General features: G+C 51.3%; 9 protein-coding genes across 9 annotated transcripts; 6 read left to right on the top strand and 3 right to left on the bottom strand.

The window, feature by feature from the left end:
* Positions 1-1,088: 1,088 nt before the first annotated feature.
* On the top strand, positions 1,089-3,466 carry ARE2 (Sterol O-acyltransferase 2; the record flags this gene model as incomplete). The annotated part of the gene is made up of 7 exons (XM_066130932.1): positions 1,089-1,779; positions 1,841-1,962; positions 2,019-2,670; positions 2,725-2,843; positions 2,919-3,015; positions 3,070-3,287; positions 3,347-3,466. The coding sequence occupies 7 exons, from the start codon at positions 1,089-1,091 to the stop codon at positions 3,464-3,466; spliced, it is 2,019 nt and encodes a 672-aa protein (XP_065987035.1).
* A 196-nt stretch (positions 3,467-3,662) lies between these two features.
* On the bottom strand, positions 3,663-6,010 carry SAC6 (Fimbrin; the record flags this gene model as incomplete). Its single annotated transcript, XM_066130933.1, has 3 exons — positions 3,663-3,694; positions 3,758-5,901; positions 5,988-6,010. The coding sequence occupies 3 exons, from the start codon at positions 6,008-6,010 to the stop codon at positions 3,663-3,665; spliced, it is 2,199 nt and encodes a 732-aa protein (XP_065987074.1).
* Positions 6,011-6,801: 791 nt separating this feature from the next.
* Positions 6,802-8,055, bottom strand: G6M90_00g070380 (uncharacterized protein; the record flags this gene model as incomplete). Its single annotated transcript, XM_014685154.1, has 1 exon — positions 6,802-8,055. The coding sequence occupies one exon, from the start codon at positions 8,053-8,055 to the stop codon at positions 6,802-6,804; it is 1,254 nt and encodes a 417-aa protein (XP_014540640.1).
* A 461-nt stretch (positions 8,056-8,516) lies between these two features.
* Positions 8,517-9,338, top strand: G6M90_00g070390 (uncharacterized protein; the record flags this gene model as incomplete). The annotated part of the gene is made up of 2 exons (XM_014685153.1): positions 8,517-8,647; positions 8,708-9,338. The coding sequence occupies 2 exons, from the start codon at positions 8,517-8,519 to the stop codon at positions 9,336-9,338; spliced, it is 762 nt and encodes a 253-aa protein (XP_014540639.1).
* Positions 9,339-10,571: 1,233 nt separating this feature from the next.
* On the top strand, positions 10,572-11,792 carry G6M90_00g070400 (uncharacterized protein; the record flags this gene model as incomplete). Its single annotated transcript, XM_014685152.1, has 1 exon — positions 10,572-11,792. One exon carries the CDS (start codon positions 10,572-10,574, stop codon positions 11,790-11,792), a length of 1,221 nt encoding a protein of 406 aa, XP_014540638.1.
* A 1,279-nt stretch (positions 11,793-13,071) lies between these two features.
* G6M90_00g070410 (uncharacterized protein) lies at positions 13,072-14,361 on the top strand (the record flags this gene model as incomplete). The annotated part of the gene is made up of 2 exons (XM_014685151.1): positions 13,072-13,777; positions 13,838-14,361. The coding sequence occupies 2 exons, from the start codon at positions 13,072-13,074 to the stop codon at positions 14,359-14,361; spliced, it is 1,230 nt and encodes a 409-aa protein (XP_014540637.1).
* Positions 14,362-15,122: 761 nt separating this feature from the next.
* On the top strand, positions 15,123-18,503 carry G6M90_00g070420 (uncharacterized protein; the record flags this gene model as incomplete). The annotated part of the gene is made up of 9 exons (XM_014685150.1): positions 15,123-15,392; positions 15,441-15,783; positions 15,840-15,919; positions 15,973-16,006; positions 16,060-16,759; positions 16,817-17,049; positions 17,103-17,511; positions 17,567-18,322; positions 18,374-18,503. The coding sequence occupies 9 exons, from the start codon at positions 15,123-15,125 to the stop codon at positions 18,501-18,503; spliced, it is 2,955 nt and encodes a 984-aa protein (XP_014540636.1).
* Positions 18,504-19,030: 527 nt separating this feature from the next.
* On the bottom strand, positions 19,031-19,341 carry G6M90_00g070430 (uncharacterized protein; the record flags this gene model as incomplete). The annotated part of the gene is made up of 2 exons (XM_014685149.1): positions 19,031-19,141; positions 19,207-19,341. The coding sequence occupies 2 exons, from the start codon at positions 19,339-19,341 to the stop codon at positions 19,031-19,033; spliced, it is 246 nt and encodes an 81-aa protein (XP_014540635.1).
* A 5,757-nt stretch (positions 19,342-25,098) lies between these two features.
* Positions 25,099-26,871, top strand: G6M90_00g070440 (uncharacterized protein; the record flags this gene model as incomplete). Its single annotated transcript, XM_014685148.1, has 3 exons — positions 25,099-25,320; positions 25,379-26,400; positions 26,463-26,871. 3 exons carry the CDS (start codon positions 25,099-25,101, stop codon positions 26,869-26,871), a joined length of 1,653 nt encoding a protein of 550 aa, XP_014540634.1.
* Between the last annotated feature and the right edge of the window lie 540 nt (positions 26,872-27,411).

Genomic DNA, 27,411 nt, shown 5'->3' on the forward strand with positions numbered 1-27,411 from the left:
TTTGCCTGCTGACGTAATCATCGAGGCGAAAAGTGGAGCCGTGTCGCCTGACTGGTTGCCGAGTCTTGCAGCGGAAGCCCGTCAAGTTGATGTCATCGGGTGTACATTGAACGGCCAACATTGAAGCACGTTACAGAATGTAAAAAAAAAAAAAAAAAGGCGTTGGAAAGTGTGAATTTCGGCATGCAATGTATCATTTAAAATTTCCATCTGTAAAATTCTGTTATTAAAAATGTAGAAATCATTTACGGGCAGTAATTTGCTGCCCGTTTGTGAATAAACGCTCGCGGCCAAACCGGACATGATCCACAGAAGCGTCAAGTACTCTCCAAGTTGGGAGTACCGGCGATGTCGAAACTTGCAACATTGAATCATGACTTACACAGGCTGGACGCAGGGAAGACGGACAATGCAACAGTCCGACGGACACGAATAATCCACAGCGCGAGCGTGGATTGTTTTCGCGGGGATTATGAATAATCGGGGATATATGTTAGGTTCGGGATCGTGCGGAGCTTTAAGTTAGCACTCTACCAGTTATTTTGGTTCTGTCAACCTGCCAAGTTCACGGGTTGCTCGGATCCCAAGCTCCAGCTCGGACACCGCAGAATACCACAACCTCCGACTGCCGACTGTACATGTTTAAACGAGGCACTAGACCATGAGACCCTACATCATCGCAGTTTTTCCAGTCCTTCCGAGTGAAATATAAAAAAGCTGCTGCCACGAAGACCACAGCACTGCTGGTACCATTGCGGCGTCGTATTTAACGACATAACTTCAGAACAAGAGTCTCTACACAACTTAGCCTTTGGAGCATCCCGCAGCTTCCGCATCGTACTTCCTCAAACCACGGCAACGTCATACAAGACACAAGCCAAGACCAGCTGCCGACATTGGAATACTAATCGGCAGGCACGACCTGCAGGTGGGCTCAAGTTGCCTGGCATTCCCATCACGCCCACTTTTGATAAATCATACACGCTGGGCCACTTTCTGGCCTCCAATGCGCTAGGTTGCGCTGACGCAAAGTCGAACTTTGCACAGTCGCCTTTCTCTGTCATCCCCCCCAAACGACGAGGATCATCATGAGGATTGGCGCTATGCACAGTACCGTGACGCAGACTCCAGATGAGCGGGCCCTCAGCGCCCCGCCCACGCGGCATGTGGATGCTGTCAACGGCGGCCCCCCGGATCACCATCCTCGCCAGACGCAGCCAAGGTCTCTCGGCGAAGCTCTCCGTGAGGCTGGCGTCTCGCTGGAAAGCTCCGGACCCGCTTCCGAAACACCCAGCGAAGAAGATTACGATGAAAATGTACGCCCAGCATATGCCATCGGGGGCCAGGATCAACAACATCAGCAGCAGCAACCGCAACTGTTGCAGAGGACAAAGAACGAGAGGCATATAGGCAGAAAGGGGCTCGTCTCTGCACAAATTGACTCAACCATAGTTCGCGATGATGCAGGCGGAGTAAGAATATATCCTGCAAACGATCAGGCCCTCCAAGAGCTTCTTCGACGGACTTCGGAAACGGCTAAACATCCAGACAAGGCAGCTAAACTGAAGCGCAAGTTCCGTGACCATTTTTTTACTCACCAGTTTTCGGCCTTTGATCCCCATAATTCGGCCGCCGCAAATAGTCCTTTTCATGGCTTCTATACTCTCTTTTGGCTGGCTGTGGCCCTATTTGTCCTAAAGATTTCCGTGAATAACTGGAGAGCGCATGGCACTCCATTGGGGTCAAACGAGATTATGAAGACCATGTTTCATCGGGATGGTAGGGCAAGCAGACAAAGCGTTTTTGAGAAATTATTGTTTTTGCTAACTAGTCTTGGTAGTAATTGTGCTCCTGCTTTCGGATGGAATCATGTGTGGACTCACCGGTGTAAGCTGGCTCATTCAGAAGTTGGTATACCACCGCGTGGTCGATTGGGATCGAAGTGGGTGGATTATACAAAACGTATGGCCTCAAACGTACAAAGACCGAGGCTACATTCAACTAACCCAGAGCGGCAGATCTGGCAGACCCTCTTCATCACCGGCATTATCGCCTGGACCCATGTCCGTGACTGGCCGTGGACTCATACCGTCTTTTTCGTGCTACATGGCATTGTCATGCTCATGAAGCAGCACTCTTATGCCTTCTACAACGGCCATCTCTCAACAGTCTATTTGGAACGCCTATTTCTCCTGTCCAAACTGAAGCAACTCGACCTTGTCCATCCATCCGAGGAACCATCATCTGCTGTGCCACAGGTGTCTAGCCTATCAATCGACCACCTCAGAGTCCCTCCGACTGCCATGGAACGCCGCCATTCCCTCTCGCAAATACCTAAAACGGAAGAGACAGACATTGACAGGATTGCAAAGGCGATTGCCTCGCGTGAGCCTCTGAATGACGAACAAATCGCCGTATTTGAACGAATCATCAAGTGGGAAGTGGATGCATTGGCAGACGAACTCAGAGGAACGGCCAGCGATCCAAACAAGGCGTATCCGAACAACCTGACATTCTTGGGTCATTACGAATGGATACCTCTGCCAACGCTGGTCTACGAACTGGAATACCCGCGCTCTCAAGAAATCAGTTGGAAATATGTTGCCGAAAAGCTGGTCGCCATGGTTGGCGTGCTTTTTGTCATGAACCAGGTGGCACAGTACTCCATATGTACAGCATCCCCCTCTTTTCTCGCCACCCTCAACGAGGCTAACTCCTGTACAGACCCCGTGGTAATGAAGACGGTGCAGATGAAGGAGAATGGACTGCCGCTGGCCGCTCGATTTCGAGAATTTCCGCTGCTTTTGCTTGATCTCATCTTCCCATTCATGATGGAGTATCTGGTACGTCCGACTTCCATGTAGTGACCTGTTGCATATTCACCGGTGCTCTCCGTGTTCGCAACTAAAACCCGACAGCTCGTCTGGTATCTCATCTGGGAAACCATCCTCAACGTCCTTGCCGAACTCACGTATTTTGCTGACCGCAGTTTCTACGACGCCTGGTGGAATAGCGGTATGTTTGCATCTGTTCCTCTATCCGCATAAACACCCCAGCTAACGGGTGCAGTCTCCTGGGACCAATTCGCACGCGACTGGAACCGTCCCGTACACGTCTTCCTCCTCCGCCACGTCTACCACTCGTCGATATCATCCATGAAAGTCAACAAACATACTGCCACGCTGATAACCTTTTTCTTGTCCGCATGCATCCACGAGCTCGTCATGTGGTGTTTGTTCAATAAATTGAGGGGGTACTTGCTTGTTTTGCAAATGTGTCAGCTACCTGTATGTATTGGCTTGTCGTCTTGTTTCAATTTTGATTGCAAAGCTAACACAAGCTACAGTTGGTCCGACTCAGTCGTACAAAATGGCTAAAGGGCCAGAAAACGCTAGGAAATCTAATTTTTTGGCTGGGTATATTCACGGGTCCAAGTCTACTGTGCAGCTTGTATCTAATCTTGTAAAATGTGATTTGGAGCATTTTTGGGCATGGACAACAAATGGAAGGCGCTTTTGTTTCCCGGCGGGAAAAGGTCTTGGGCAATGGAAAGTACAGAACATATAGGAAATTGAACTAGTGCATAATATATGTATTTTCACTTAAACTGCGCTTTTTCTCTCAAACACATCCCACGCTCATCGTAGCCCGGTAAATCACACTCACAACTTTTCATGTGTCGCCATCAAAGAAGCTAGATGCTATTAGCCAAAATCCAAGTGTCTTAGGTCTCACGGTGAGGAAATTCTCGACTTACCAACAAAAGAAGTCACCAATTTATAGCGAACTTGGCAAATATCCTCCGGAACCAACCAAATAGTCGCTCCCATCTTTCTGGCAATGCTGATGCTCAACTTGGCATTCATGTAGGCCCTCTCATCATTGTCGCCGGCTGTAACAAGTTCATCATCGACGTAGCTGCTCTCCATGCCCTTCAGCACATTCAAAAGGAATACACCGGATGAGATGGACCGGTCCTTGAAGCTGCGTATGGAAGATGCGTGGCCGCCCTTGTGAGCCATCTTGTTGGCCCAGTCGACCATGATCTCGTCCGTCATTTCCTTTTTCCCAAGCTTCTGAGCGAGCGAGGCTAGAGTTACGTTGATGTCCTTGCGCATAAGCTGCCATACGAATCCCAAGGTAAGGGTTCTATCGCCTCTTGTAATATTGGAGCCTTCGGTGTTTCGGAGGATCATGCCATGCTTTTTACCAATATCAATCACTTGATTTGTATTCTGGAGAGCCTGGAAAAGCTCCATGTCAAGAATTCTCTCCAGATGTTCGCTTTCGGACTCCTCATCGTCGGGGTTGACAATCTGTGGACTGTTGTTTTTGGTGGGGTCGTTGTCGAGGGATCTGGGTTTGCGCACGCCACGCCAAAACACGCTGCCTTTGATAATCTTGTCGAAGGCTTGGAGCAGGACATACCCGTTGCCAATATCATTAAAGAAGGAGACCACAGGCGGCCGCACATCAAGACTGTTGAGCCAGAGAGTGAAGACGCGGGCTTCGCGGTCGCCCTCAGCGTCGAAATCTTCCACTTTGACCTTTACCTTCTCTTCGTCTGTGATGGGTTCGAGAGCAGGGTGGTTGTTGAAGAGGTTAGCGACGAAGGCGAGGTTGAGCTTGGAGTTACCGCCAACAAGAGATTTTGGTGTCAAGAATTTGCGGCAGCCGAGTTTGTCAGCCTCCTGAAGGACTTGTTCAGCGCGTTGGAGCTTGTCTCTTGTGTCGAGGGGCGCGCGCGTACAGCCGTACTCGCGGCCGATTTGGCTGAGGAGGACGGTATAATTTTCGCCATCTTTTATGTCATCTGAGAAGTTGTTCACACTACGGAGATAGGAGTTAGAGGATTTCCAGTTGAGGTACATGGTGGTATGGACAAACCTTCTGGGCCAGTTAGCGGCCTTGAGGTGGTAATTAAACCATCGCAAGAGGATCTGCTCCGGGGGCAGACGGAGGAACTTCTCAAGCTCCTCACCTTTTCTCAGGAGGCGGTACAGTTCAGGGTGGAGTTTGATGTCAATTTTACTCAGAAGACCGCGTCGAATAATCTGCCAGATGAGACCGAGGATGAGATGCTCACGGACCTCAATGATGTCTCCAGCACCAATATTGACGACGGAACAGCCAATACCCTTGGCTGATTCAATGACAAGGTTGTTGTTCTCGGTCATTTGAAACGCATTGAGAGTCTTGGTCTTGCGGCCAGCTATGTTGAGGATTCGTTCGTCGATGGTGTCAGGCACACTATCGTTGATCAGCTTGGCCAGGACCAAGCCATCCTTGCACTCGTCGAACATTTGGAAGGTATCGGTGGGGAAGGGAAGCCGGCTGCCAATATCAGCGTCACCATCCAGCACGGCGTTGATGTGGCGCGTGAATTCGGTTCTTTCATCCTCGTCGATAGTGTGGGTGACGTTTGCACTGGACCCTTGAACCTGAATCTTGCCGCCGACGCTGCTCTTGGATACATGACCTTGTCCGCGCCCGCCAGTGCGTTGAGCTACAACGCCACTGGGGCTAGCTGGCTGCGGGCCAGTGGATAGTCGCTTCTGAGCCGGCGAGGAGTCGCGAAGTTTGGTAATGAGCTGGAGCTTGCGATTAGCGAATATTGGGAGTGGCAGGATAGAACCAGAGCACAGGAATTTTTGAGTGACGGTTGGGTGTAGGGATGGTAGGACAAGACGCACCCCGAGGTAATCTTCAAGCTCTACACGCCGCGAAGAGTCCAGCTCAACTTCCCTGAGAGCCTGTCGCACCACATCATATGGCTGATTCTCGCTCTGTTGAGTGGCCTTGATGGCGGTAGCTTCGTCCAAGTAGCCCTTGTCGTCGATATCGAGACGCTGGAAGTTGCCAGAGAGCGAGGTAATTTCATCTGCTAACTGGGGGAATTTTCTGGATTCAGCAATGACGGCGGTTAGCAAAGCGCATCAACATACAATGGCGGAGAGAAACAGCAGGGTTGGTAAAAAAAAACGCACTTTCGCAATTGGAGGACATTCATGGTGGGGGTTAAGCTGAGGGGTTGCGATGGCCAACCCACGGAATAGGCGGAGGGAGAAAGAAGCCTGTAGTCTGTGACAAGCTGAGTGAAGATGTGAGGAATGCAACGGCTTGGGTTTTGGGGGCAGTCCTGTTGTTCTTTTGAGAAAGGGAGGAGGAGGGGAGAGGACGGAAGAGGATGACGAGGCAGGGGAAGATGGCGTGGTGACGATGACGACGGAAGGCTTCAAATGGCTGAAAGACACAAAGGCATGCTCATCAGTTATGCGCGGGAGCTGCGCAAGTGTGTCAAGTGGGCAAAGCGGGGCATGATGTAAACCTGAGTACTTCCCGGCACAGCATGGCCCCACTTGCAGGTACTTTCGTGCCTGAGCTGGTCGCTTTACAGCCCGCGGTTCGCCCTTTCGGCCCTGTCAGGCGGCAGCCATGGCCTGGCCTTGGCAGGCGACGGGGCTCGGAGGTCCCAGATGGCAGAGGCTATGCAATGAGTGGCAGAGCCAGAGACTGGCCCAGGCAGAAGCAAACATTGTGACGCACCTCATGCCTTGCATCAGCGGTAACATGACGAGGTTACACGTTGCTTGCACCCTGTTGACGCCAAGGGTCAACCGATATTTTAGTCAGCAACATTATGCCTACCGGCAACTATAAGATTAATAGCTCTGCTCCCACCAGACAGTTGCGACATCCAAGCCAAGTGTTTGATGGACTAGGCGCACACGATATTTGGGCTTTTACTAGCAATATCAGTCACTGCCTTCTTTCTACAGACTCAAGTCATCATGATTAGTCTTAGGCCAGTGGCCTGCCCCAAAATCTATCATACTCCGAGTAATGCGAGGGCATCAGCAACAGTCTATCATTCCAACCACTGCATATCCAATAGCTGAGCTCTTCATCATCCGATCCGCTTCCCCGCAACGACTTTTGAAAGCGTCCAGTGACTGGAGTATCCAACTCACACACTAGCTCGTGTCCTCGCAAAGCGTACTCATCGTGAAAGAGCATAAGCCATACTCCGCCCGGAATAGTCACATTGAATTCATCTCTAGGCCCAAGACCGCGCAGCATGTCTTCGATGGGGCCCAAGACGTTGCGCTGAAAATATGGAAGACGGTCCTGTTCGGGATGTTCGTCTCCGGATGGTACCACCCAGAATTGTATGCAGACGTGTAGTTTTTGAACGTTTGGGCACGCTTCCGAGATGCCTCGACACAATTTACGCAGTATCTTGTCCTCTTCGTGCTCCACGGTCGATGGATTCCACAGCTCCTGGGCCAGGGGATGTTGATCGAGGAAACGTTCGTGATCGCCCCAGAGAAGCTCAAGGCTGGTAATTTGCCGCAGGAAACGAGGGTATATCAACTCGGGCAGGTGAAGCAGTAGGTCCAAGCTGGAAATGTGAAATGTGCTAGTCGAGAAGAGAGCCTCGAGGCCCTCGGCGCAAGCACTGCGACATGACAGGAGCCAGCCCATGATGCCAATGAAGCACGAGTCGCTCCCAGTACCTTGTTGCGTTCCTGTATTGCACCAGCAGACGGTGCCTTTGATACATTCGTCGTCATGTAGCCCAATCGTGCTACCAAGGTTCCACCAGTTTTTCTCGCGCTCTGCGGCCGTCCACTCTGCGCGTCGGTGGCATACGCAGCCGAACCATTGCCAACGCCTCGGCTGACACGTGTCCGGGACTAATCTGATTCCGAGGCCACAGTGTCGAGCGTCATCTGGCGAGCTGCTGGTTGAAGTTGTGAGACTCGGCCGTCTTACCAGCGGGTGGTCAAAGGCCAGGTCAATGTGGATGGTGCGGTAGCCGAACGCTTCAGCGAGAATGATCCGACGGATTTCCAGAGGCAGACGATGAAACAAGCCGTATTTTTTTCCTGAGACGGTCAGCTTTTCAAAAATGCCATCCTCCGCTGTGAGGACTGGAAGTGGAAGATGTGGAATGGGCCGCGATTGTATAGCTGGACGCGGCTGTAGACGGCGACGAGGTTTAGCCTTCCTGCGGAACACCCTGCGGAGTAATTTGCGAAAAAAGCCAGACATGGAAGATGCACATTACGGATGGCGCGGCAGCAGAGGCATGACAAGAGTACGGAGTAAAGGAAATAAATACCAGGCTGGTACGACCATGTATATGCGTGCACGGTGTGTTGCCCGCGCCTGATGTTAAAAATTGGGGGTTAAATTGTTGTCGCTGGACCCTTAATGTCGAATCCACTTCCATCGACGTCACTTGAGCAACTTGTCGGAATCTTGGATGCCAAAGAAAAATTTAAAAAATTAAAATTTTAGTTAAACGTCGACTCGACTTGGGCGCGTCCAAAAACGGATAAATTCTAACCAAAGCTAGCCATATCGATTAAGACACGAACTATCAAGCAGATCACCCCGCCGGTTAGATTTTTGGATTGTTCTAAAAATACCTCGACACCACTTCCTGTCCAGTCCAACGTTTCAGAGACGCTTGAAACACAGCTCTCAGCCCTTCAGTGCTCCTTTCAACAATGTCAGCCTGCAAAGTTTGCAACGAGCCGCTCGTCCTCCGGCTGGACGACGACGCGGACAATGACGACACTGAAACCGCAGAGACTGTCCCCGATGATTTGGAGCTCGGCTGCGGATGCCATTTCCACTGGTAAGCCCGCGCACCATCCCGAACGCTTTCGTTTCCCAACACGACTGACCATCGGGGCAGGGAATGCCTCATGGAGGAAGCGTCCACGGTAGCTACATCTCTGAAATGCCCCAGCTGTGACATATATCTGCCGAGAAACCAGGCCGGCGCCTCTTCGACGACTCAGTTCCGCGAGGCTTCCGCCGCCGCTATCCTGGCCCAGTACAGCAACGAGGGCGGCGTGCAAAAGGACCTCGACATCATGGCTTCAATTACCGAAGAAGCGTATGTTCAGGCTCACCCCGAGGCGCGCCCTGCGAGGGCATTCCACGTCATGTGCGCCGAGGGGGACATTGCTGGCGTCATCGACTTATTGAGAGACGCGAGCGACCAAGGCGCGGATGCTGGAAGCATTATTCGCTACCAGGACCCCTTGGAAGGAATGAAGAGCGGCCTTCATTTGGCTGTTGAGAATAAGCAGGACGAGATTGTGTGGACGTTGTTGTGGCTGTCGTCTAGGATTTCTACGGATGCTTTCCCCCCTCTGGTCCGACAGATGGCCGAGGGTGTCGGATTGGGACGCATCAATGTGGATGCCGATGGGGATGTTCGCTGCCTGAGGGATTCCCAGGGCCGGGTGGCGGAGACTATTGCTCAGCAGAATCCAGAGGTGTGGTCGGCGTTGCTTGATGGAGGTGTTTTGAGTCCTTGAGTGACGGCCATACAGCGTATATGAGAAATGTTACGAATAACGGAACCAAGACCATAGTAACGAAGGGAGTGAATGGAAAGACACGTGGGCCGGGGAGTTGACAGGCTGGCAGGTGGCCAAGGGAGCAGAGGTGGCCGACACCCAGCTACCTGGTTCTTATTGACGACAGATGAAGAGAACAGACAATGATGAAAACGGATACACAATGTGGCGTCGGGAATGGGCTTGAGGCATAGGCAAAAACGGCGTTTAGAGGCTGACGTGGAAGATGCAAGCCAGACAGTGGGCGCCTTGTTTAATCTCTGAAATAGTATAGAGGCAAGATGAGTGATTTAGTCAAGGTCAAAATGCATATTTTAGACCCGTTCTGAATACTTCAAGGGGTGCAAGAATAGTACCAAGACGTCCCGAAAGCGTTGTGATGAGCTAATGTGCACCTAGGTAGATATTAGCCAAAGATTAACTGTGCTTCCTTGCAAAGTTCATTTCGGCTGTGAAATAAATAGGATTATTAGCCTGAAACAGTTTGTTTAGAGCCAAGGCGGGTGGCATAGTTGATGGCTCGGAAGGAGAGGTTTGGCTCTTGGGTGGGTTTAATAGGTCAATGACTGCAGAAATGGCACCATCCCCTATGTTGTCCGAAGGCTTATAGATGTTAGGACTGAGGTCGTAGCAAGTGAAGCATGTGAATGGGTTGATATGTTTAACAAGAGAATCAGCGCGAAGATAGTTGACAAGTTCAAACCTAGCCTAGACGACAGAGATTGAGAGCTAATATTCTTGTACCAAGACCAAGCTGTATACAACGATAGAGGTATTTTCTGTGTCTGATGAAAAAGCGGTTAGACGCAGATGCAGCTTATTTAATACCAAGAGTTGCCCGCCGTCTTTATTACGCCCGTGCGAGCTTGCCTATTCGGTTATGGTGACAAATGAAATTGGGCTGCATGTACGCTGTGACTCACACGGCAGACAGCGAAAATGGATCAGACTGATATCATAAAGACTCATACTCGAATCCGGAAATAAGACGCGGAGAAAGAAAGGTTGGTCATTTCTATCAAATATTTTCAGTGTACTTTTATAGTCGGGCAACTTGATATAATAACCACGTTGAAGGCGGCCATTTATCTGAGTTGGTCTCTCTCCACCATTATCATGAAAATTTACCTGCTTCTTCTTATAGTCCCATTTCTCTCAGATACGGCCCATTGAACTGGCACTGCTTCCACGATGGACAGGCCCAATTACGCAAGATATCTAGAATCCGTCTACCAAAATACTCGCTGGGAAGCAGCACGCACGCCCCACGGTTCCATCAACGCTACACTGCGCGCCAGAAAAACATCAGGCGAAGCCGGACCACAATCCGTAATCCTGAAGCATGCGAGCCCATTCTTCGAAGATGACGGCAATCTGCAGCCTTTTTCATTACACCGTCAAAAGGTAGAGCAGGTCATGATGACTCTCTGGAACGAGGGCGGCCTGCTCGCCGAGCACGCCGCCAGCCCAGAATCGTGGCGTGTACCGAAATGCATACGCCACGACGAGGGGACAGAAGCAGACTTGCTGATGACAGACAAGCGCGACGAGGCATCTATTCTCCTGCTAGAAGATCTTGGCCAAGTAGTCAATCTCCGGGAGCGCATTGAACTCTGGGCAGAGGACGGCCCGTCGCCAGACACAAAGAACAAGGTGGCACGCATTGGAAACATACTGGGAGATTCGCTTGCCGTCATGCACAGCCGACAAACTTCTCTGGCGATTGAATCCGACCCCAAAGCGGCAGAGGTGCTCTCCCAATCGTCGACCGACGACGTCGTGTGGTATCTCGCCATGGAGATTTTCCCGACGTATTTGGGAAACACCCCCAAGGCAGACGTATATTACCGGCGACTGGTTAGGGACATCAAGAACCCGCTGTATATATACCCCCCGTGTCTCGTACACGGCGACTTTAACTTTGGGAACATTATGCTGCCGCTGCGCGAAGACGACAGCCCCCGACCGGTTGTTATCGACTGGGAGTTTGCCACGCGAGACGGCAGGGGCGTCAATGGGGATGTATCCGAGTTTCTGTCCATTCTGCACTGTCGCCTGGTGAGCGCGCGCCGGCGGCCAGGGCAATCGACGCTGACCGAGTTGGTGAGAGGGCTGTGCGGGGGCTTTTGCGAGGGGTACCGTCAAAGGGCGGGGCTGAAGTGCACGATGGAAGCGGAGGATGTGAATTCGCAGCTTTACCGGTCGGCCTTGCTGCTGAGTGGGCGCGACATGATCAACTACGCGCAGGATGCCTGTGCGGAGGACGAGGCGTTTGATGAGATGATGGGGGTTGGGCTGTGGTATTTGGAGCGGGCGGGGGAGGACATGGGGGAGTTTTTGGAGGGATCGAATTCTGAGGAGCTTGGCCGGGAGGACGAGGGGCTGGTTCGATCGCTGTTTATGTTTGGCTAGATGTTGGTTGCTGGGGGCTGGTGGTGATGAAGTTGAGCTTCAATGTTGGGGACTTGCATCTGCATTTGGTAATGGTAACTAGTAACTACAGGGTATCTTGTGAATACAGAGCAGTGGAGCGTGCTGAGTTCTAACCACCACAGAGCATTTAAAAAAAGACAGATTGGCAATGTAACGTAATGTAATGTACTACACGTATTTCTCATTACCTTCCGGTAAAGGCTCGTCCGTGACCTTGAGGTTGCGTTATGTTGTGGTGTGAATGACGACTATGGCCGACTGTTCAATTTGGGCAAGTAAACCGGCTCTGTCTCGCTAGTCTTAGTCTGATTGAGCCGAGTATCCGGGCACCTGCTAGTTTCGGCAGAGGGTCCAGGCCTCGCCCACTGCCATTGGCCGATCACTTGGTTAGTTTGAACGTAGGACCAGCCTTACGTGGGCAATTACAAACCTCCACGCGCCAAGGAACGCGGGTCACGATCCTTTGGCTTCCGTTCTAATCGAGTGAAGAAGGGAGCCAGCACAAAGTGAAAATGGCACAATGACGGGCGCCCACTATTGGCCCTACCACCGGCATATAGTAGCGCAAGGCCTCAACTCTCCGCAGAGTGCCCAGACATTGAACCACAAAATGGGGCCCTCGTATCCGACAAGTGCCCTACCGGACCTTTCACGACTCCATATAGATTTGTGACGAGTTGGCACGAGTACGCTGGATGGGCTCACTGATGAATGGGATTTCTCCAAAGGCAAGCACTGGCGTGACTACCGTATATGGGCAGTTGTTTGACGATATTCACTTGTCTTGCCATTTCGCAACGGACCCAACAGGGTTCTCGGTGAAGCACTGCCATCGTGGTATCGCGCTTTGACCGGTGTGTTGTTATATTGACCCAATTGCACAAGCGCAAGCGTCCGGCCGCGAATGCGCTTATACAGGCTTGGAATCGGCCAAGTTCCGCATGTACGACCTATCTCACGCTCACCTTCCTGATCGATTAGGTAGTTACGATAACACGAGGCATACAGGTGACGAGAGAACTGGATAACATCAATACGCCATACTTACCTGCTCAATAGAGCTAGCTACCACAGTCAACGTTGCATATCGTGTGAAAAGAAGCAATGCTGTATTCGCCAACATGGAGTCGAACCTCGCCTGCGATTTTTCTATAAATGCGCCCGCTACCCATCGGACACAGTCTGAGAAGAAGATATATAACAAACACCAGACATCAAATACATCTCATATCTTGACTAGAGCTTGTGTTTCTACACCATGAAGACCGCATTACAGACTTCTGCACTCCTTGCAGCTATAAACACTGCACTTGCTGCGCCAGCCTCTGTCGGAGAGACGTTCAGTGTCAAGGCAAAATACAACCAGGATTTCAAGCCGGATACGACAGTAGAGTTGGTTCGCACGGCGCTGCGCTACGGAAAGCTGGCATCCAGAGACGTTGCCCGGATCCTTGAGCGCCGGCAGGACACCAACGGGACCGTCGTTGCTTCCCCCCCGTACAAGTTTGATAGAGAGTACCTCGCAGAGATTGAAGTTGGCACGCCGCCTCAAAAGTTGCTCTTGGACTTTGACACGGGTTCCAGCGATTTGTGGGTGTTCAGCACCGAGACCCCATCTGCCCAGTCCACGGGCCATACGTCGTGGAATGTCACGGCCAGCTCTACAGCCAAGAAGCTGGACAAGTACACATGGAGCATTGCCTATGGAGACAAGAGCACCTCCAGTGGCGACGTGTACACTGATATAGTGCGAATAGGCGGTGCTGAAATCCAGAACCAGGCGGTAGAGTCTGCCCTCCAAGTCTCGCAGCAGTTCACGCTGGACACGGCCAGCTCTGGTCTACTGGGACTTGCGTACGACAAGGGCAACACGGTGTCGCCAACGAAGCAAAAGACGTGGTTTTCCAACATCTTGCCTCGGCTGAAGGAGCCGCTGTTCACCGTGAGACTCAGACACCAGGCTGGTATGTTTGCTTCCCCCGTCCTCCCCCCCTGATATGTGCCTTTTTTGACACAATTTGCAGATGGGTCATACAACTTTGGATACATTGACAAGGCACAATACACTGGCGATATTACTTACACGCCTGCTTTTACGGATGATTTGGGCCACCGTCTGTTCAAAGCCAGCGGCTACCAAGTCGGCAGTGGCAGCTTCGAGAAGCTCAGCATCACGGGGACCGCGGACACTGGCTCCACGGCGGTCTATCTTCCGAATAGCGTGTCCGATGCGTACTGGTCTGGGGTGAAAGGCGTCACGACCCAGGGCGGCTTCCTCGACTCGAAGGCCTACAATTTCCCCTGCGATGCCAAGCTGCCCGACTTTACGTTTGGCATCGAGGACGCCAAGTTTACTATCCCGGGCGAGTTTATCAACTACGCGCCCACTGCGGAAGGCTCGACTATCTGCCAGGGCGGAATTTTGGGCATCGGCACCATCCCTGAGTGGCTGGGTGGGATTAGCATCTTTGGCGATGTTGCTCTCAAGGCTTCGTTTGTCGTCTATGATGATGGCAAAAACCGCCTTGGCTGGGCTAAGGGGGCTTGAAGAAAACTACCTAGGTATATATTATGGGGGTTGCTTGGAGACGGGGTTGTGAATTGAAGACAATTATAGCTGTTGTACTTTGTGTGGGTACTATAGTGGTAGTTGAGAAAGGATTCAGTTTCCCTGCCAAACGTCTGCTTGTGTCTTGACTTGAGGTAGAACCTGATTCCGTCGCATGGCTTACGACTGATGGCGCGAAGCACGCAGGGACTATAAAGTGTGCTATAAAAGATGATAAAAAGACTATAAAAGATGATATAAATAAATAATACAAAATATAATAGCATGTTTAAAACCAACCATGACTTACATGCAAATGCACGACCAATAGACTGCTCAGGCGTCGAGGACCCACTCGCCGTTTTTGGATGTCGCGACTCGCAGATCCAAGCACATGCCAGCTCGAAAAGCAGGTACGGACCCAGTGACGTCGTTCAACTGGCCAGTCAGGACAGACCAGATATGACTTATGTCAATGATGCTTCACCACAAGCTTCCTTACCGCCTTTCGACCTCGCAATACACTGAAACCGCCCAACGCTCCCCGTCGTCCTAGTTTGCGCGTGTATCAGCCAGCCTCTCGCAGCCCCAGCCAGACCCGTTCTCGGGCGGCAAGCTTCACGACGTTGGCGCTACGCATTGGAGCCAGGTGCGCCTTGCGCTCGCAGTACCAGCACCAGCCGCCTCTTGGTTTTCCTCTTGCTGCCGCGAAAACCGTACACCCCGTCGCATGGCTGTCCTTTGGGGCCCGCCCGCCGAAAATGCCTCCCGCACCGGGCGATAAGAAACCTGAAAAGTCCTACTTGAGCTCTGCGGTCGACGTCATCTATCCGTGGTCGAGCAGTCGCACGGCGACGCCCACGCCGGAGGACAAAAAGAACGAAGGGAAGGCCGCCGTGGCTGATGGGACTGCTACGCCCAAGGCAGCGGCTCCCGCCGACCATGCCATAACGCCATTCTATGGACAGAGCTTCCGGACGTATCCCAAGGATTGTCCGCCACTAAATGTGCAATGGTTTCATGCGGCCGATGTAGGTATGCGAATGCTTGGATGAAGTCTCGGGGCTGACGTGACTCAGGTGCCGAAACGGAAACCGAAGCTGATCAAGGGACCGAAGAAGGAGGACAAGGAAGCAAAACCGCCTGTTCGGCCGAAGAAGTTTACCCCATTCTCCGAGTCTGACTCGCGGAGGACGGAAGCACGCTATCAGAGGCTTTTGGAGGCGGTAGAGGAAAAACATGACGCTCTCAGAGATTCTCAAAATAGGCCCTCAAAACGACCCAAGTCGGATAAATCTGACACTCTTGACGACTCATATCGGGGCCATACCCGGGTTCCTGTCAACGAGGACTACCTGTTTGATCTTGACATTGAGGAGAGGGAACTCGCGCCGGTGTACTGGTTAGGGCCAATTTATGAAGGTTGGAAACCTGTTGAACTCGTGGTATGGAACATTTGTGCTGACGATTGTGGCCAGTACGACGTGGCACTTGGTTCTTCCAGGAGGGCTCGGGTCTGAGACCTTGCGAAGAGAACCTTGCAGCTCAGCTAGAAGAGGTAAGTGCTCACACTAATCGGAGGTCGAGTGGTGTGTGTCCTAATCAAAGCAGGGCTACTTGAAAACGAAACCGTGGCTGTTTCCTGGTATGCAGTGGACAAAGGTATTGGGTATTGAATCATGCTGACGGTAATCACAGGTCGAGCCCGAAGCAAGTCTGAAGTAAAGGACACTGCAGGGTCTGCCAAAACAGATAAACCTCACGCAGCGGCGGACCAAACGTCCCCGACAGCTACAGCTAGCATACAAAAGCTACCGGCGGGTACCACCCAGGCGCCGCAACCACCACCAACATATCGACTATTTGGTGCTTATATGAACAATGTCGCTACATATGAGGACTCAAAAACCGCTTGGATGACTACCGATGGCATGCTCTCATGGGTAGCTGCTTCGGTGTATGAACGGTTCGCTGGTGGTGGCTACATGAGCGGTGTCAAATTGATTAGAGGGTATTCTGAGCCTAAAAAATCCAAGGACAAGGAGGAGGCGAAGCCTGTGGAAGAAAATCCCGATATTCCGGGCCTAGACGAACGACAGCAGAAACTGCTGAAGAGAAGATCAGCTCCTCCCGCCACACGAGATTCGTTAGAGGACTTGGGATATAGCCAAGTTGTAAAGAAGGAGACCCAGGAACGGGAGGCAAAGCTGCAGCGGCAATTGTCTTCCCTTATTGAGAGCGAAGGGCGTACCGCCGAAGAAACCGAGGAACAAATCAGAAAACGCGACGAGCAGGAAATAGAAGACGACTACAATGCACAGGATGGCGAGGCTCAGGGGCGTGAAATTGAGCATTTAGTTCTTGTAACTCATGGCATCGGACAAAGACTAGGTTTGCGGTATGTTGCTTGCTGAGTTACATGTTGCACGGCACGCTAACTTTTACTACCCAACAGCATGGAAAGTTTAAACTTTGTCCACGATGTCAACATCTTGCGCAAGACTACCAAGTCTGTGTACAGCAACTCAGCAGACTTGAAGGCACTCAACTCTGAGCTTGGTGCTGGGCCCGGGAACTGCAGAGTGCAAGTTCTTCCTGTGTGCTGGAGACACTTGATTGAGTTTCCCAGGCAACAGCAGAAAAAAGCCGAGCACGATCTAGGCGATGCTACAGATGAGGATGATAGCTGTGAGATTTCCGATTGGACGCTGTTGAGAGATGGTATACTGATTACCAACCAGACCCTTCACTCGAAGACATAACCGTGGAAGGGGTTGCCTTTGCCAGATCCCTAATTTCGGACCTCGCGCTCGATGTTTTACTCTATCAAAGCTCGTACAGGGAAGAGATTTCCAGGGTTGTTGTGGCAGAGACTAATCGAATTCTGAAACTCTTCCGAGAGAGAAACCCAGAGTTTAAAGGAAAAGTGCACCTCATGGGTCACTCATTGGGATCTGCCATCTTCTTTGACGTTCTCTGCCGTCAGAGGGAGAGGCATCCTGGTGAAACTCGCCACCCGCTCCGATTCTGGCCCTCGCACAACCGACCTGAAATCAGGCCAAAGGACGAGGAGCTGGAGTTCAATTTCGACGCCTCTGACTTCTTCTGCCTCGGGTCTCCTGTTGGCCTGTTTCAAATGCTGAAGGGGAGGTAGGTCGTATGGCTTGTTGTAAAGAGGTGCTGGACAGACACTAACGGTTGTCAGGACTATTGCTGGCCGCCATTCGCCAAATAGCTTGCCCTCAGCAAGCCCGATGAATCCCGAATACACTGATGATCCGTTCCTGACAGCGCCTGCAGGTACAGGCATGGATGGCATTTCTCCAATCAGCGGTCTGCCCATGTCGGTGTCATCACCCAAAGCGGAGCAGCTCTTCAACATCTTCCATCCATCCGATCCCATTAGCTACAGAATGGAGCCGCTGATTTCCCCTGCCATGGCGTCACTGAAACCGCAAGCCCTTCCGTATACCAAGAAGGGAATCTTTGGCAATGTCGCGCCACAGGGCTTAACAGGCATCGGGGCCAAAGTCGGCCAGAGCGTCAGCGACCTGTGGTCGAGTCTAAGCGCCGGCATCGCAAGCAACATACTCAACCGCAGTCTTGGCATTACCAACGAGGAGGTTGCGCGTCTTGCTGCAGAGGAGCGCCATGGGGACCAGAAGAGCGAGGCGACTGGCAGTCAGGAAGCGGCGGAACTATCGGATGAAAGAAAGAGGCAGCTGGCTGAAGCGGCGGCCAGAGGACGTCGTGTGAGCGACAATGGTAACTCGGTGACACTTATTGACGACGAGCTGGAGACGTTGTATTCGACGTTCCAAAAGCGGCACGACACGATGCATCCGGACGAGGAGATGGCTCATGTTAACGATGAGTCGCGCAAGGCTCGTAAGCTGCGGGTAGAGGAGGCCAAGGTGCGGGCGCTGAACAGAAACGGCCGTGTTGACTATAGCATTCAGGAGTAAGTGTGCCGTCGATGGCGCCCGATGAGTATCGTGCTAACATCATGTAGAAGCGCCTTGGACTTTAATCCGATCAACACGATTGCGTCGCACATGAGCTACTGGGCGGATGAGGATGTCACTCATTTTGTTTTGTCTCAGCTTTTGTCTGGGAAACCGGTGGATAAAGGTGCTAAATGAGTTGTACACGAGGTATCGGAGACTGGTGCAAGGTCATGATGTTACGTCTTGGGAATGGGTTTATGCGCACATGTACATACTGCTGCCGTACGGCGCTGGATTTGAGGCCTTGTATAGAATTGGCTGCAATAGATGGAGTTGACGACGCATCTGACAATCTGACTTGCTATAGTTGGACTGGTGGGAAGACGACAAGGGCCATGACGAGCTCTTGGTTCTTGGTTCAAGGAGCTTTGTGCATTGAGAAATATGATGCCGTACGAGGCGTGGGCATGAAAGTTTGAATGCCAGGCGTTACTTGCACGGCCTGGAATGCAGCATGGGGACCCACTAGCACCGACTGGATGGGTCGAGATTGGATTTGATTCAAATTGTCAATTATTTATGCGCTACGGAGTACAGATGTATAACGGACGACACGGCCGAGGCTTGGCAGGGTCCTGTCCACAAAATGCCGAGCCATGGCGGCGGCATGACGCGGAGGGTTGGGCGCTTTTCATCGGCCGTCGGCGGCGGGACGTTGCGGGTCAACCGCACTTGGGGATCCTGTCTACCCAGCTTTCGGGGTTGATTTTGCCTCGGATACAGACTTCGTCGGGGAAGATGTGCGACATGAGGTTGCCCTGTCGTTTATTTGCCTGTCGCGTTAGTGCCTGCCCACAAGCCGACTTTGTCGTGCGTGGTGCCCAAGGGGCGGGCGTACCTCGTCGGATGCGTAGTGGCAGCTCTGGCGGCCGAAGCAGAGTTGGTTCTTGGCCGGTTTCCAGGACGAGCTTGCCTGCGCACTGGCTGCGGCGAGCATGGCGAAGATGCTGAAGAGAGTTGCTGAGGGGACCATTTTGGTGTGAGGGGAGGGATGCTGCTTGGTGGCTTGGGTAAATCGCCGCCAAGGAGGACTGCATCGAATATATATATATATATATATACATCAAGTTTGTTGTTTCCCTCTCGGGTCAATGATAATACGAGCAATATATATACATGGCCACTTCTGTGGGGGCTCGACTGCCTATGCGTCTCCTTTCGCGGATAGTCTGGTGCTGGGGACGCTTTGAAGCACAAATTACAATCATACGATGGTGGTACACGGGAATGGACGTGTTACACAAGGGCTACGGTCACGGGACCTAGGGCAAAGTCGCTCACTGACTTCTTGTATTTAGAGAGACCTTTATCCCTTAAGGCCTTGAGGAAAACCAAGGAACTTTGATATCAAAGCAAAGTATTAGCTGAATATGAACACCGTCCGAAGTCCCTGCACACAAGGCCCTTGTCACACACACCAAAGGCTTATATAGAGATGTTTATGTGTAATGAGTCACCGGCTAGATAGTTACAGCTTCGAGGCTTCGGTTAATCCCACAAACGTGATTGAACTAGAGCGTCTACTTGACCAGGCTTGAAATCCAGCTAGCAACTTCAAACCTGTGCTTCTCAGAAATCTACCCGTTGTAACAGGCCGAAATGGACGCGGCATGTCTATTTATTGAGTTGGTGCCGCATTTCGACTCTTGGTGGGCGGGGGTTTGTGTGACAAGGGCCTGTGTTTAGGGGCTTGGAACAGTGTTCATATTCAGCTAATACTTGGCTTTGATATCAAAGGTCCTTGGTTTTTACTGAAGCCCTAAGGCCGGAAGACCTCTATTTATATCAAGAGGCGGTGAGGGACCTTGCCCTAGGTCTCGTGATCAGAGCCCTTGTGTAACTATCGTCGGGTTCAAGATTCGGCCCCTGCCTTCATGGCAACGTGTCATCCGTGTAACAGTTCGTCACTAACACCTTCATTCTTCCCCTGGTTGAAGTTGTCCTCGCCATCGTCGACAATCTGTTGGGCCGTATCGTGTGCATCCTGGTGTGCCGATTCCTTCTTTTTCTCGTGCTTCTTCACCTCCTCAAAGGCCTTCTTTCCCCTTCTCCTGCGTATCCCTATTCTAGCAACCTACTTATTGGCCTCGCGTGCCGCACCCTGAGCGGGCTGACTGGCGTCTCTGGTCAGAGGTTCAAGCTGGTTTCTCGGCCGGCTAGGAACGGCCTGCAGACCTTGGGCAGCCAGGGCAACTGTGCTACCGAAGTAGCTGAGTACATCGGAAGCATTTCACGTCAGTACTAACAAGAGATGATGAAGTTAAAGCGGACCATGTTGACGGGATGGCTGTGTTGGTGTATTGCTATTGCTGTTACTTTTATTAGTAACAGTAAAAAAAGGACAAAGCCTCAATAGCTCCCTTATTTAGAGCTCGAATACCCAAATTGCCTCTGGCCTGGCATATTTCGAGTCATGCTGAGATGGGATACCCTCTTCGGCGCATCACGTCAGTTGTCTGCTGCTGAGTGGTCATGATAATCGCATAAGTGTTTCGTCTGATTCGGAATCGTACGACTGATCACTTGCTTCTTTCCAAAAGAGGAGCCTCTTTGCCTTGCCGGCCAACTTTAAAACAAGGTTGGATATTCTCCGTACCGAGCATTGCAGGAGGCAGGGCTACCCAAGCCGGGAGCCCCAAGCTGGGAGCGAAGGCGTACTCTGTTTCAGAAAGAGCGGTTGAGTCAGGCGAGTTAAGCGCCCGGCAGCTGGGCCGGTAAATAAATGCGCAGTGGAGCGTGACGGGACCAACAAGGCGTATTCCAGGTGGTCATCTTCTTCTAGGCAAGGCAGATTCGAAGCAAGACATGCCGTTCCCTGGCGACTACCAACATCTCGACTCCGCCATTCACCATGCGTACCAGACTTTGGAATTGTCAGGTATACAACACTTGTATCAATTTCAATAATTTTAGAAAAAAAGATCAGAAGAAAGGGCTAGATGATCATGCAAGACATCTGGGGACCCTATGTTTTGGCTGATACACTTATCCCCACAGCACTTATGCCTACAGCTCCCAATAGAGGGAAGCCAAGCGAAAAAACTCGGGGCGCTTCAAGCCAATTGCATCGAGTCTGGCACACACGTGCATGCCTCCAGCCGCAACGCCTGACTAGTCCTTGCACAATGTAAAGAAAGAAAAGGACGAGCAGAAAAAAATTCGATTTTAAAAATGGCAAAAAAAATGTTTAGCTTCTCTTTGATTGAGCGTGTCATCCTTAGTGCAGGGGCCATGCTAATCTTCTCTGTGAGTGTGTTAGTAACAGAGTTCGAACCATCAACCTTATGGAGGAGGAGTTGTGGGTACCGACCTGTATCGTTTCAAATAAACCAAATGCCCGAAGGCGAAGGAAAGAGCGGTATTTAGCTTTATATAGTCATACTTTTGTGGGCCGCTCGGGCCGCAACCGCAGCGTCGCACTGTCCATGGACGATAAAAGCGCTCATAAAATACATAACGTGACCAGAAAAGTGCTTTGATATGTGATCATGTACAACGCAGCAATAAGGGGATAAAAAGCGAGGCATACTGGTCAAGAGACGAGAAGGCGGCCTGGCGGGAGCGACGGAGAATTGGCACATCATGTACCGTACGAGGAAGGGTGGGCTTGTAAATTTTTTTCTTCTTCCATTACATGGGTTTTGTGTAATTGTCCATTTGAAACCAACGAATAAATAAGGAATGCAAGCTTGTGATTTACGTGTCTCAGTTCATTGTTGGTAGCCTCGTCGAAATTATCTTCAGACTCACTTCTCCGGTACTGAAGCAACATAAACGTCTCAGGGCTGGAAGCATCGTGGCCACAGCTTGTAACAGCTCTCCGGTATAAAGGGGTACAGTACTAAAATACCCAGAGCGCCAGTGCCCAGACGATCGCTGTTTGCACCAGTAACACGAGAGGCACTGGAGTTAATTTGGAAGGTCAAGCCCTAAGCTCTCTGCTTTTATAACTCCATTTGCCTACTCTATATTATCTCTTGGAGACTTATGAACACCAAAACCGCAGTCTCAGCGAGTCCCGGATAAAGGGGTAGGTAAAGTGGCGAGAGACGGATATTCGTCCCTTGATCGAAGCTGCCAGAAGCTCTGCGGGAGTCATGAAAGTGCTATTTGTCACGGAGGGCTTCACTCTTTTATGAACTGTTTTCCACCAAGGATTCTGCCTTGAGATAGTTTGATACATGATGGCAAGGCACACATCTCAATTCAGAGGCCGAGAGGGAAGGTAGGGTCAGATCCTGATGCTTGCCAACGTGCCACATTTCATCACGTAAAACGCAGGCCGAGCTCCGCTTTCACCAACCATTGAGCTGTTTATGATGATGCAGCTGCCGCATGAGGAGGGGGGCTCCAGCCTAATAAAACCGTACAGGGTTGTAATGTCGGTTACATCGATGTCATGCGGAATATGAAAATCTACTTACTCGTGACATGAGGCTTCGAGTTGGAAAATCCATACAATAAACTCTATTAATATCCCCGAGTCCCGGAATATATTGTCTTTGGCGCCGTAGCCCATGTTTCCCTGCTGGGGGCACTTGGGAAGTATCTCGCCGTATTGCCCGAATCAGTCCTCGGCCCGTCCAGTCCTCCCTAGCCCTACAGCCCTGCAGAATTAAGTCCGAAGATAGTGTGCGAGGAAGAAAGAGTCTGGTAAATATGGGATAATTCCGCCCTACCGAAGAGAAGCTTGATCTACCGAACACAGCCTCATGCCAAGCTTGGTAAGGGATGTCGCTACGGCTATTAGGTTGGACGTTGGACCATCAAGCTACAAAGGAAGTTCTATTAATAACGTTTGACAACGGATATCCCTACTTCTCAGATTCAGTACGCTCGTTGGGCGTTTTTTGGTTTCAGACAAGTGTCGGCTCGAAAAGATACGCCTTGTAGCCGTCAAGGATGGGCTGATTATTGACACGACAGCTTCCGTATGCCGTAAGGTCATTCTCATTTTGACACAACGGGCGTCTTATTCAGTCAAGCTGTGAGATGTCTGTTCTTGGAAGAGAAATTTTATCGACCCATGGGTCTCCCCTGCATGTATTTACTGAATGCTAGCCAAAACGTGTTTTTATAGTTACGAAATCGAAACTGCCGCTTAGTATGCACGCCTGGCCGGGCGTCGGGAACTGATATCCCATCTTTGGGAGACTAATTACAAGGTGGAAATGGAATTCGTTTTCCTGCATGTGCAATCATGGAGCTTGAAAATGAGTCAATGACGAGTTTTGACATCCTGAACGGCAAGCTACCAAGCGCCGTTGGCCAGCTAATACGGCCACCTCAGCTTCATAAACTACCAGAATAAAGAAATCCAAAGGAGTATTCATGGTTCTCATGATATGGACTATGCGAGAATTAGCAGATATGTTTCCTGATATAAATCAGACTGGTTAGTGGTGAGCTCAAGGCCCACCCCTGCACAATATTGAAATGAATACCCGCATGCATGCATCAAGAATGGCTGGAACTAGTTCACTCTATACCAATGCGTGACTCGGCCAGCTAATTGAGCCAGGTTTCACCTTTCCGGGTCCCCAGAGTGTGCAAATGGCCGTTTTCAGCCTCAGCAACGTGAGCATTGAGCGGCGTCGCATCGTCTCACACAGCCACGCGAACGCCAAGTCGGAAGAGACTCCAACAAAATCCACTTTCTTCGACCCCAACCTCTTATGGACAACAGTGCTGGGGCCCTCATGGTGCGATCGCACAGGACTTTTATTCGCGCGGAATGGGACGGTTGTGGCGTGGAGGCAAGAGTCGGCCGGCAAAGACGGAATGGTGCAGCGACGTACATGTCCTGTTGCGCGAGTTTAATAGGGCCGCTCGGTTATGACAATACGATTTGATGGATATGTGTAGTCGTAAGGACTTGGACTGTTACCAATGAGGAGATGAGATACAAGAGATGGGACTATATTGTGCCGCGTTCCCGTTCATCAGGGCGTCCTGTCAACGTCCACCAGAAGGGTTGCCGATTTCCAGAATTCATCAGCCACCGCATACATCGAATGAACAGTGCGCAGCATCGCCGGGGTGCTATATTCTATATTTGGAAACCTCGAAAGCTTGTTAGTCAACTCCACTCGTTGCCATAGCCCGTTGCTAACACAGATCCGTCCGGCGTGGCAATGCAATCGCGCAGCGCAGCGCAGCCGGGGGTACCGGACGACCCAGACGGGAGTCGAGCAGGCCTTTTGAAAACCAGCCCGTCCTTGGATGTCATGTCACGTCAATCTCGCGCGTGAAACGGCCAATGCCCATCGTGTGGGAGGCGCTATAAGGAGCCCGACTAAGTACGGACACACATCGAGTCATGACAACCCCCCCCCCCCCAGGATAGCACAGCCTGATCTTTTTCAAGACCCTACAGATCCATTCAACCGGGAACTGGTTCCCACGAGGCAGAATTCGTCATTTGCAGTGATTTCTCAGCCTTGTGCCGCATCTTGCATGAATGTCGCTTGCGTAACGGGAATAGCGCCATGATCGGGGAACTTCTGAATAGATTAATAGATTCAGACGACGGGGCAAGTAGTGATCTGCAGACTGTACAAAAGTCTATATGAAGGACTCCAAGTATTCGACTTTTCTGTCCTCGACCTGCTGGCTTACTTTGTCAAGCATCGAGTACTCCGAGCAAGACTTCACATTCCTTACCAACAACAAGTCTTCACGCTCCTTTACCATCCAACCTAGTTTGTTTGATTATCTTCGAAACATCACCATGGGCTTTTTGCGAAGTCCGCTCCTGGGCATGGGCCTAGCCCTCACCATCGCGTGTGCAAGCCACGCTGATGCTCTGGTGCCGAGAAGAGACACGAACAACACTTCAGGCCAGAACCTCCTCACGAGCGAGGTTGCCGACTTCGTCAAGGAACACATGGACTTTTGGAAGATTCCCGGCATGGCCATTGCCGTTGTGGACAAGGATGACATCTTTACGCAGGTATGTGCCGCTTCGTCAAGACTTGACTCAGACGTGTTTCTAACTGTCATGTCCGCAGGGGTACGGCTTCTCGGAACTGCCAGACAAGAAAGTGACTCCCGACACGCTCTTTTACGGAGGATCGACCACCAAGGCCCAGACCGCTGCTTGTCTGTCTGTGCTTATCAAAAACGGATCGTACGACGCGTTGGCGAACGGGTGGTCGACCAATATCTCGTCGATTTTGAAGGAGGACTTTGTCCTCGAGGACAAATGGGCAACGGAGCACATCACGCTCGACGATGCCGTCAGCCACCACAGCGGGCTGCCGCGCCATGATCGTGCTCTGATGCGCGAAAAGAACGGAGTGCCTCTCTCCACGGCGGACATTGTTCGCAATCTGAGGAACTTGCCGTATATTCATGAGCCACGAGTAGCGTCCTACTACAACAACCACATGTACGTCGTTCTGTCTCATGTCATCGAGACGGTGACCAAGAAAGGCCTGCAGCAGGTCATGAGAGAATTGATCTGGAACCCACTCGGAATGAACTCGACATACTTGGGACTGGCGGACGCCCAAAAGGCGCACAAGGACCTTGCCACGGGATACCTGTGGATCAATCAGACGGCGCAAACCAATTGCACCAGACAAGCGAATCAGACTGGGCAATTCAAACCGGTTACTTATATGCCGATGACTGACTTGAGCGGATCGGCTGCCGTCATCTCCAACGTGAGAGACTATGCGCAGTGGATTCGAGGTCTTGTAAACCACACTCATATCTTCTCCGAGGACGTGCACGACGATATCCGCACCGCAAGGTTTATATTCTCACCAGCTCCCCAATTTGGCTATGATCTCGACCTATATAGTCTGGGTTGGTTCCGAAATTTACTGAAAGGACACTTGTTTTACCGACACGATGGCGTCATGCTCGGTTTCAGGTCAATGGTTTACTGGTTTCCCGAAGAGAAGTTTGGCTTCGTTATATTTGCAAACTCAGATACGGCAGCGACGGCCAATAGCATCATTGCCCGAAAGCTCGTGGCTATGAAACTCAAAATCCCAGAGAACGAAGTTTTCAATGTCACTGCGAGGTTAGTCAAATCCCCCCCCTTCCCCAGCGCAAGAACCATGACCACTAACTGAGACATGATAGTCGTGAGGGCATGAAGACGCCCGAGCAAGAGTTTGAGGTTGCGGTGAAGAAGTACTACCCCAACCACACCATATCCGATCCGTCCTTTTCTTTCAAAGAGATGGAGGGCACATACGTCAACGCTGGATACGGCACAATGACACTTCGCTCTGCCCCAGGCCCGAAGAACGAGACGGTTCTTATTGCCGAACGCTCAGATATGTCGTGGGACTATACGTATACATTTAGGCACATTTTCGGGGATAAGTGGATTTCGGGAGTATCGTGGAGTGAAGAAAGATTTAATACTGACAGCTTTGGTCCCGCCGAATTTATCAAGGGAACTGATGGAAAGCCAGCGGCCTTGAAGATGACATCGATGCAGGGTACCACTTCGGAGGGCAACATTACTTACAGCAAGACGGGGTAGAGTCATGGGGCTAGTCTCAGAGTGTAAATTACCCTTCGTTTTTCACGCACACCCTCTGGCCTTCCTTGCGAATCGTTAGCAAAGATGGGCCAAAAGGCTCTGCAATCGGACAGTCAAGTCGTGTCCATCGCCTTCGAGAAGGCAATGGGGCGGCGATGAAGCTTTAGAGACATAGATATATAGAGTGCGGCCACTAAACTATGTATATTTTGTGGCAAGTCGATTTCAAACATGGCGTGATAGTACTTAATTTGATAATGTCTGAGAATATACGAGTCCTTGATGCCGCGACTTTGAAATATGTCTCGGCCCTCTCCTAGACCAGAGCCGTGTAAGTCGGTTTACGCTAAGCCCAATTGGGAACCCCATAACCCCACCTCAGCAGCTGCATGCGCACCCACTTCGTCACACCGGAACCAAAAAGTCGAGGTGGATGCTGCCATAAATTTTACCGTCGTCGCCAACCATAATTCCGAACTTGACGCCAATATTTCTAGCCCACGTCCAAGAGTCATCGCTCGCGACACCCCTCTCGGAGGG

This window comes from Metarhizium brunneum, chromosome 4, assembly GCF_013426205.1.
Source record: "Metarhizium brunneum chromosome 4, complete sequence".
Classification (NCBI taxonomy): domain Eukaryota; kingdom Fungi; phylum Ascomycota; class Sordariomycetes; order Hypocreales; family Clavicipitaceae; genus Metarhizium; species Metarhizium brunneum.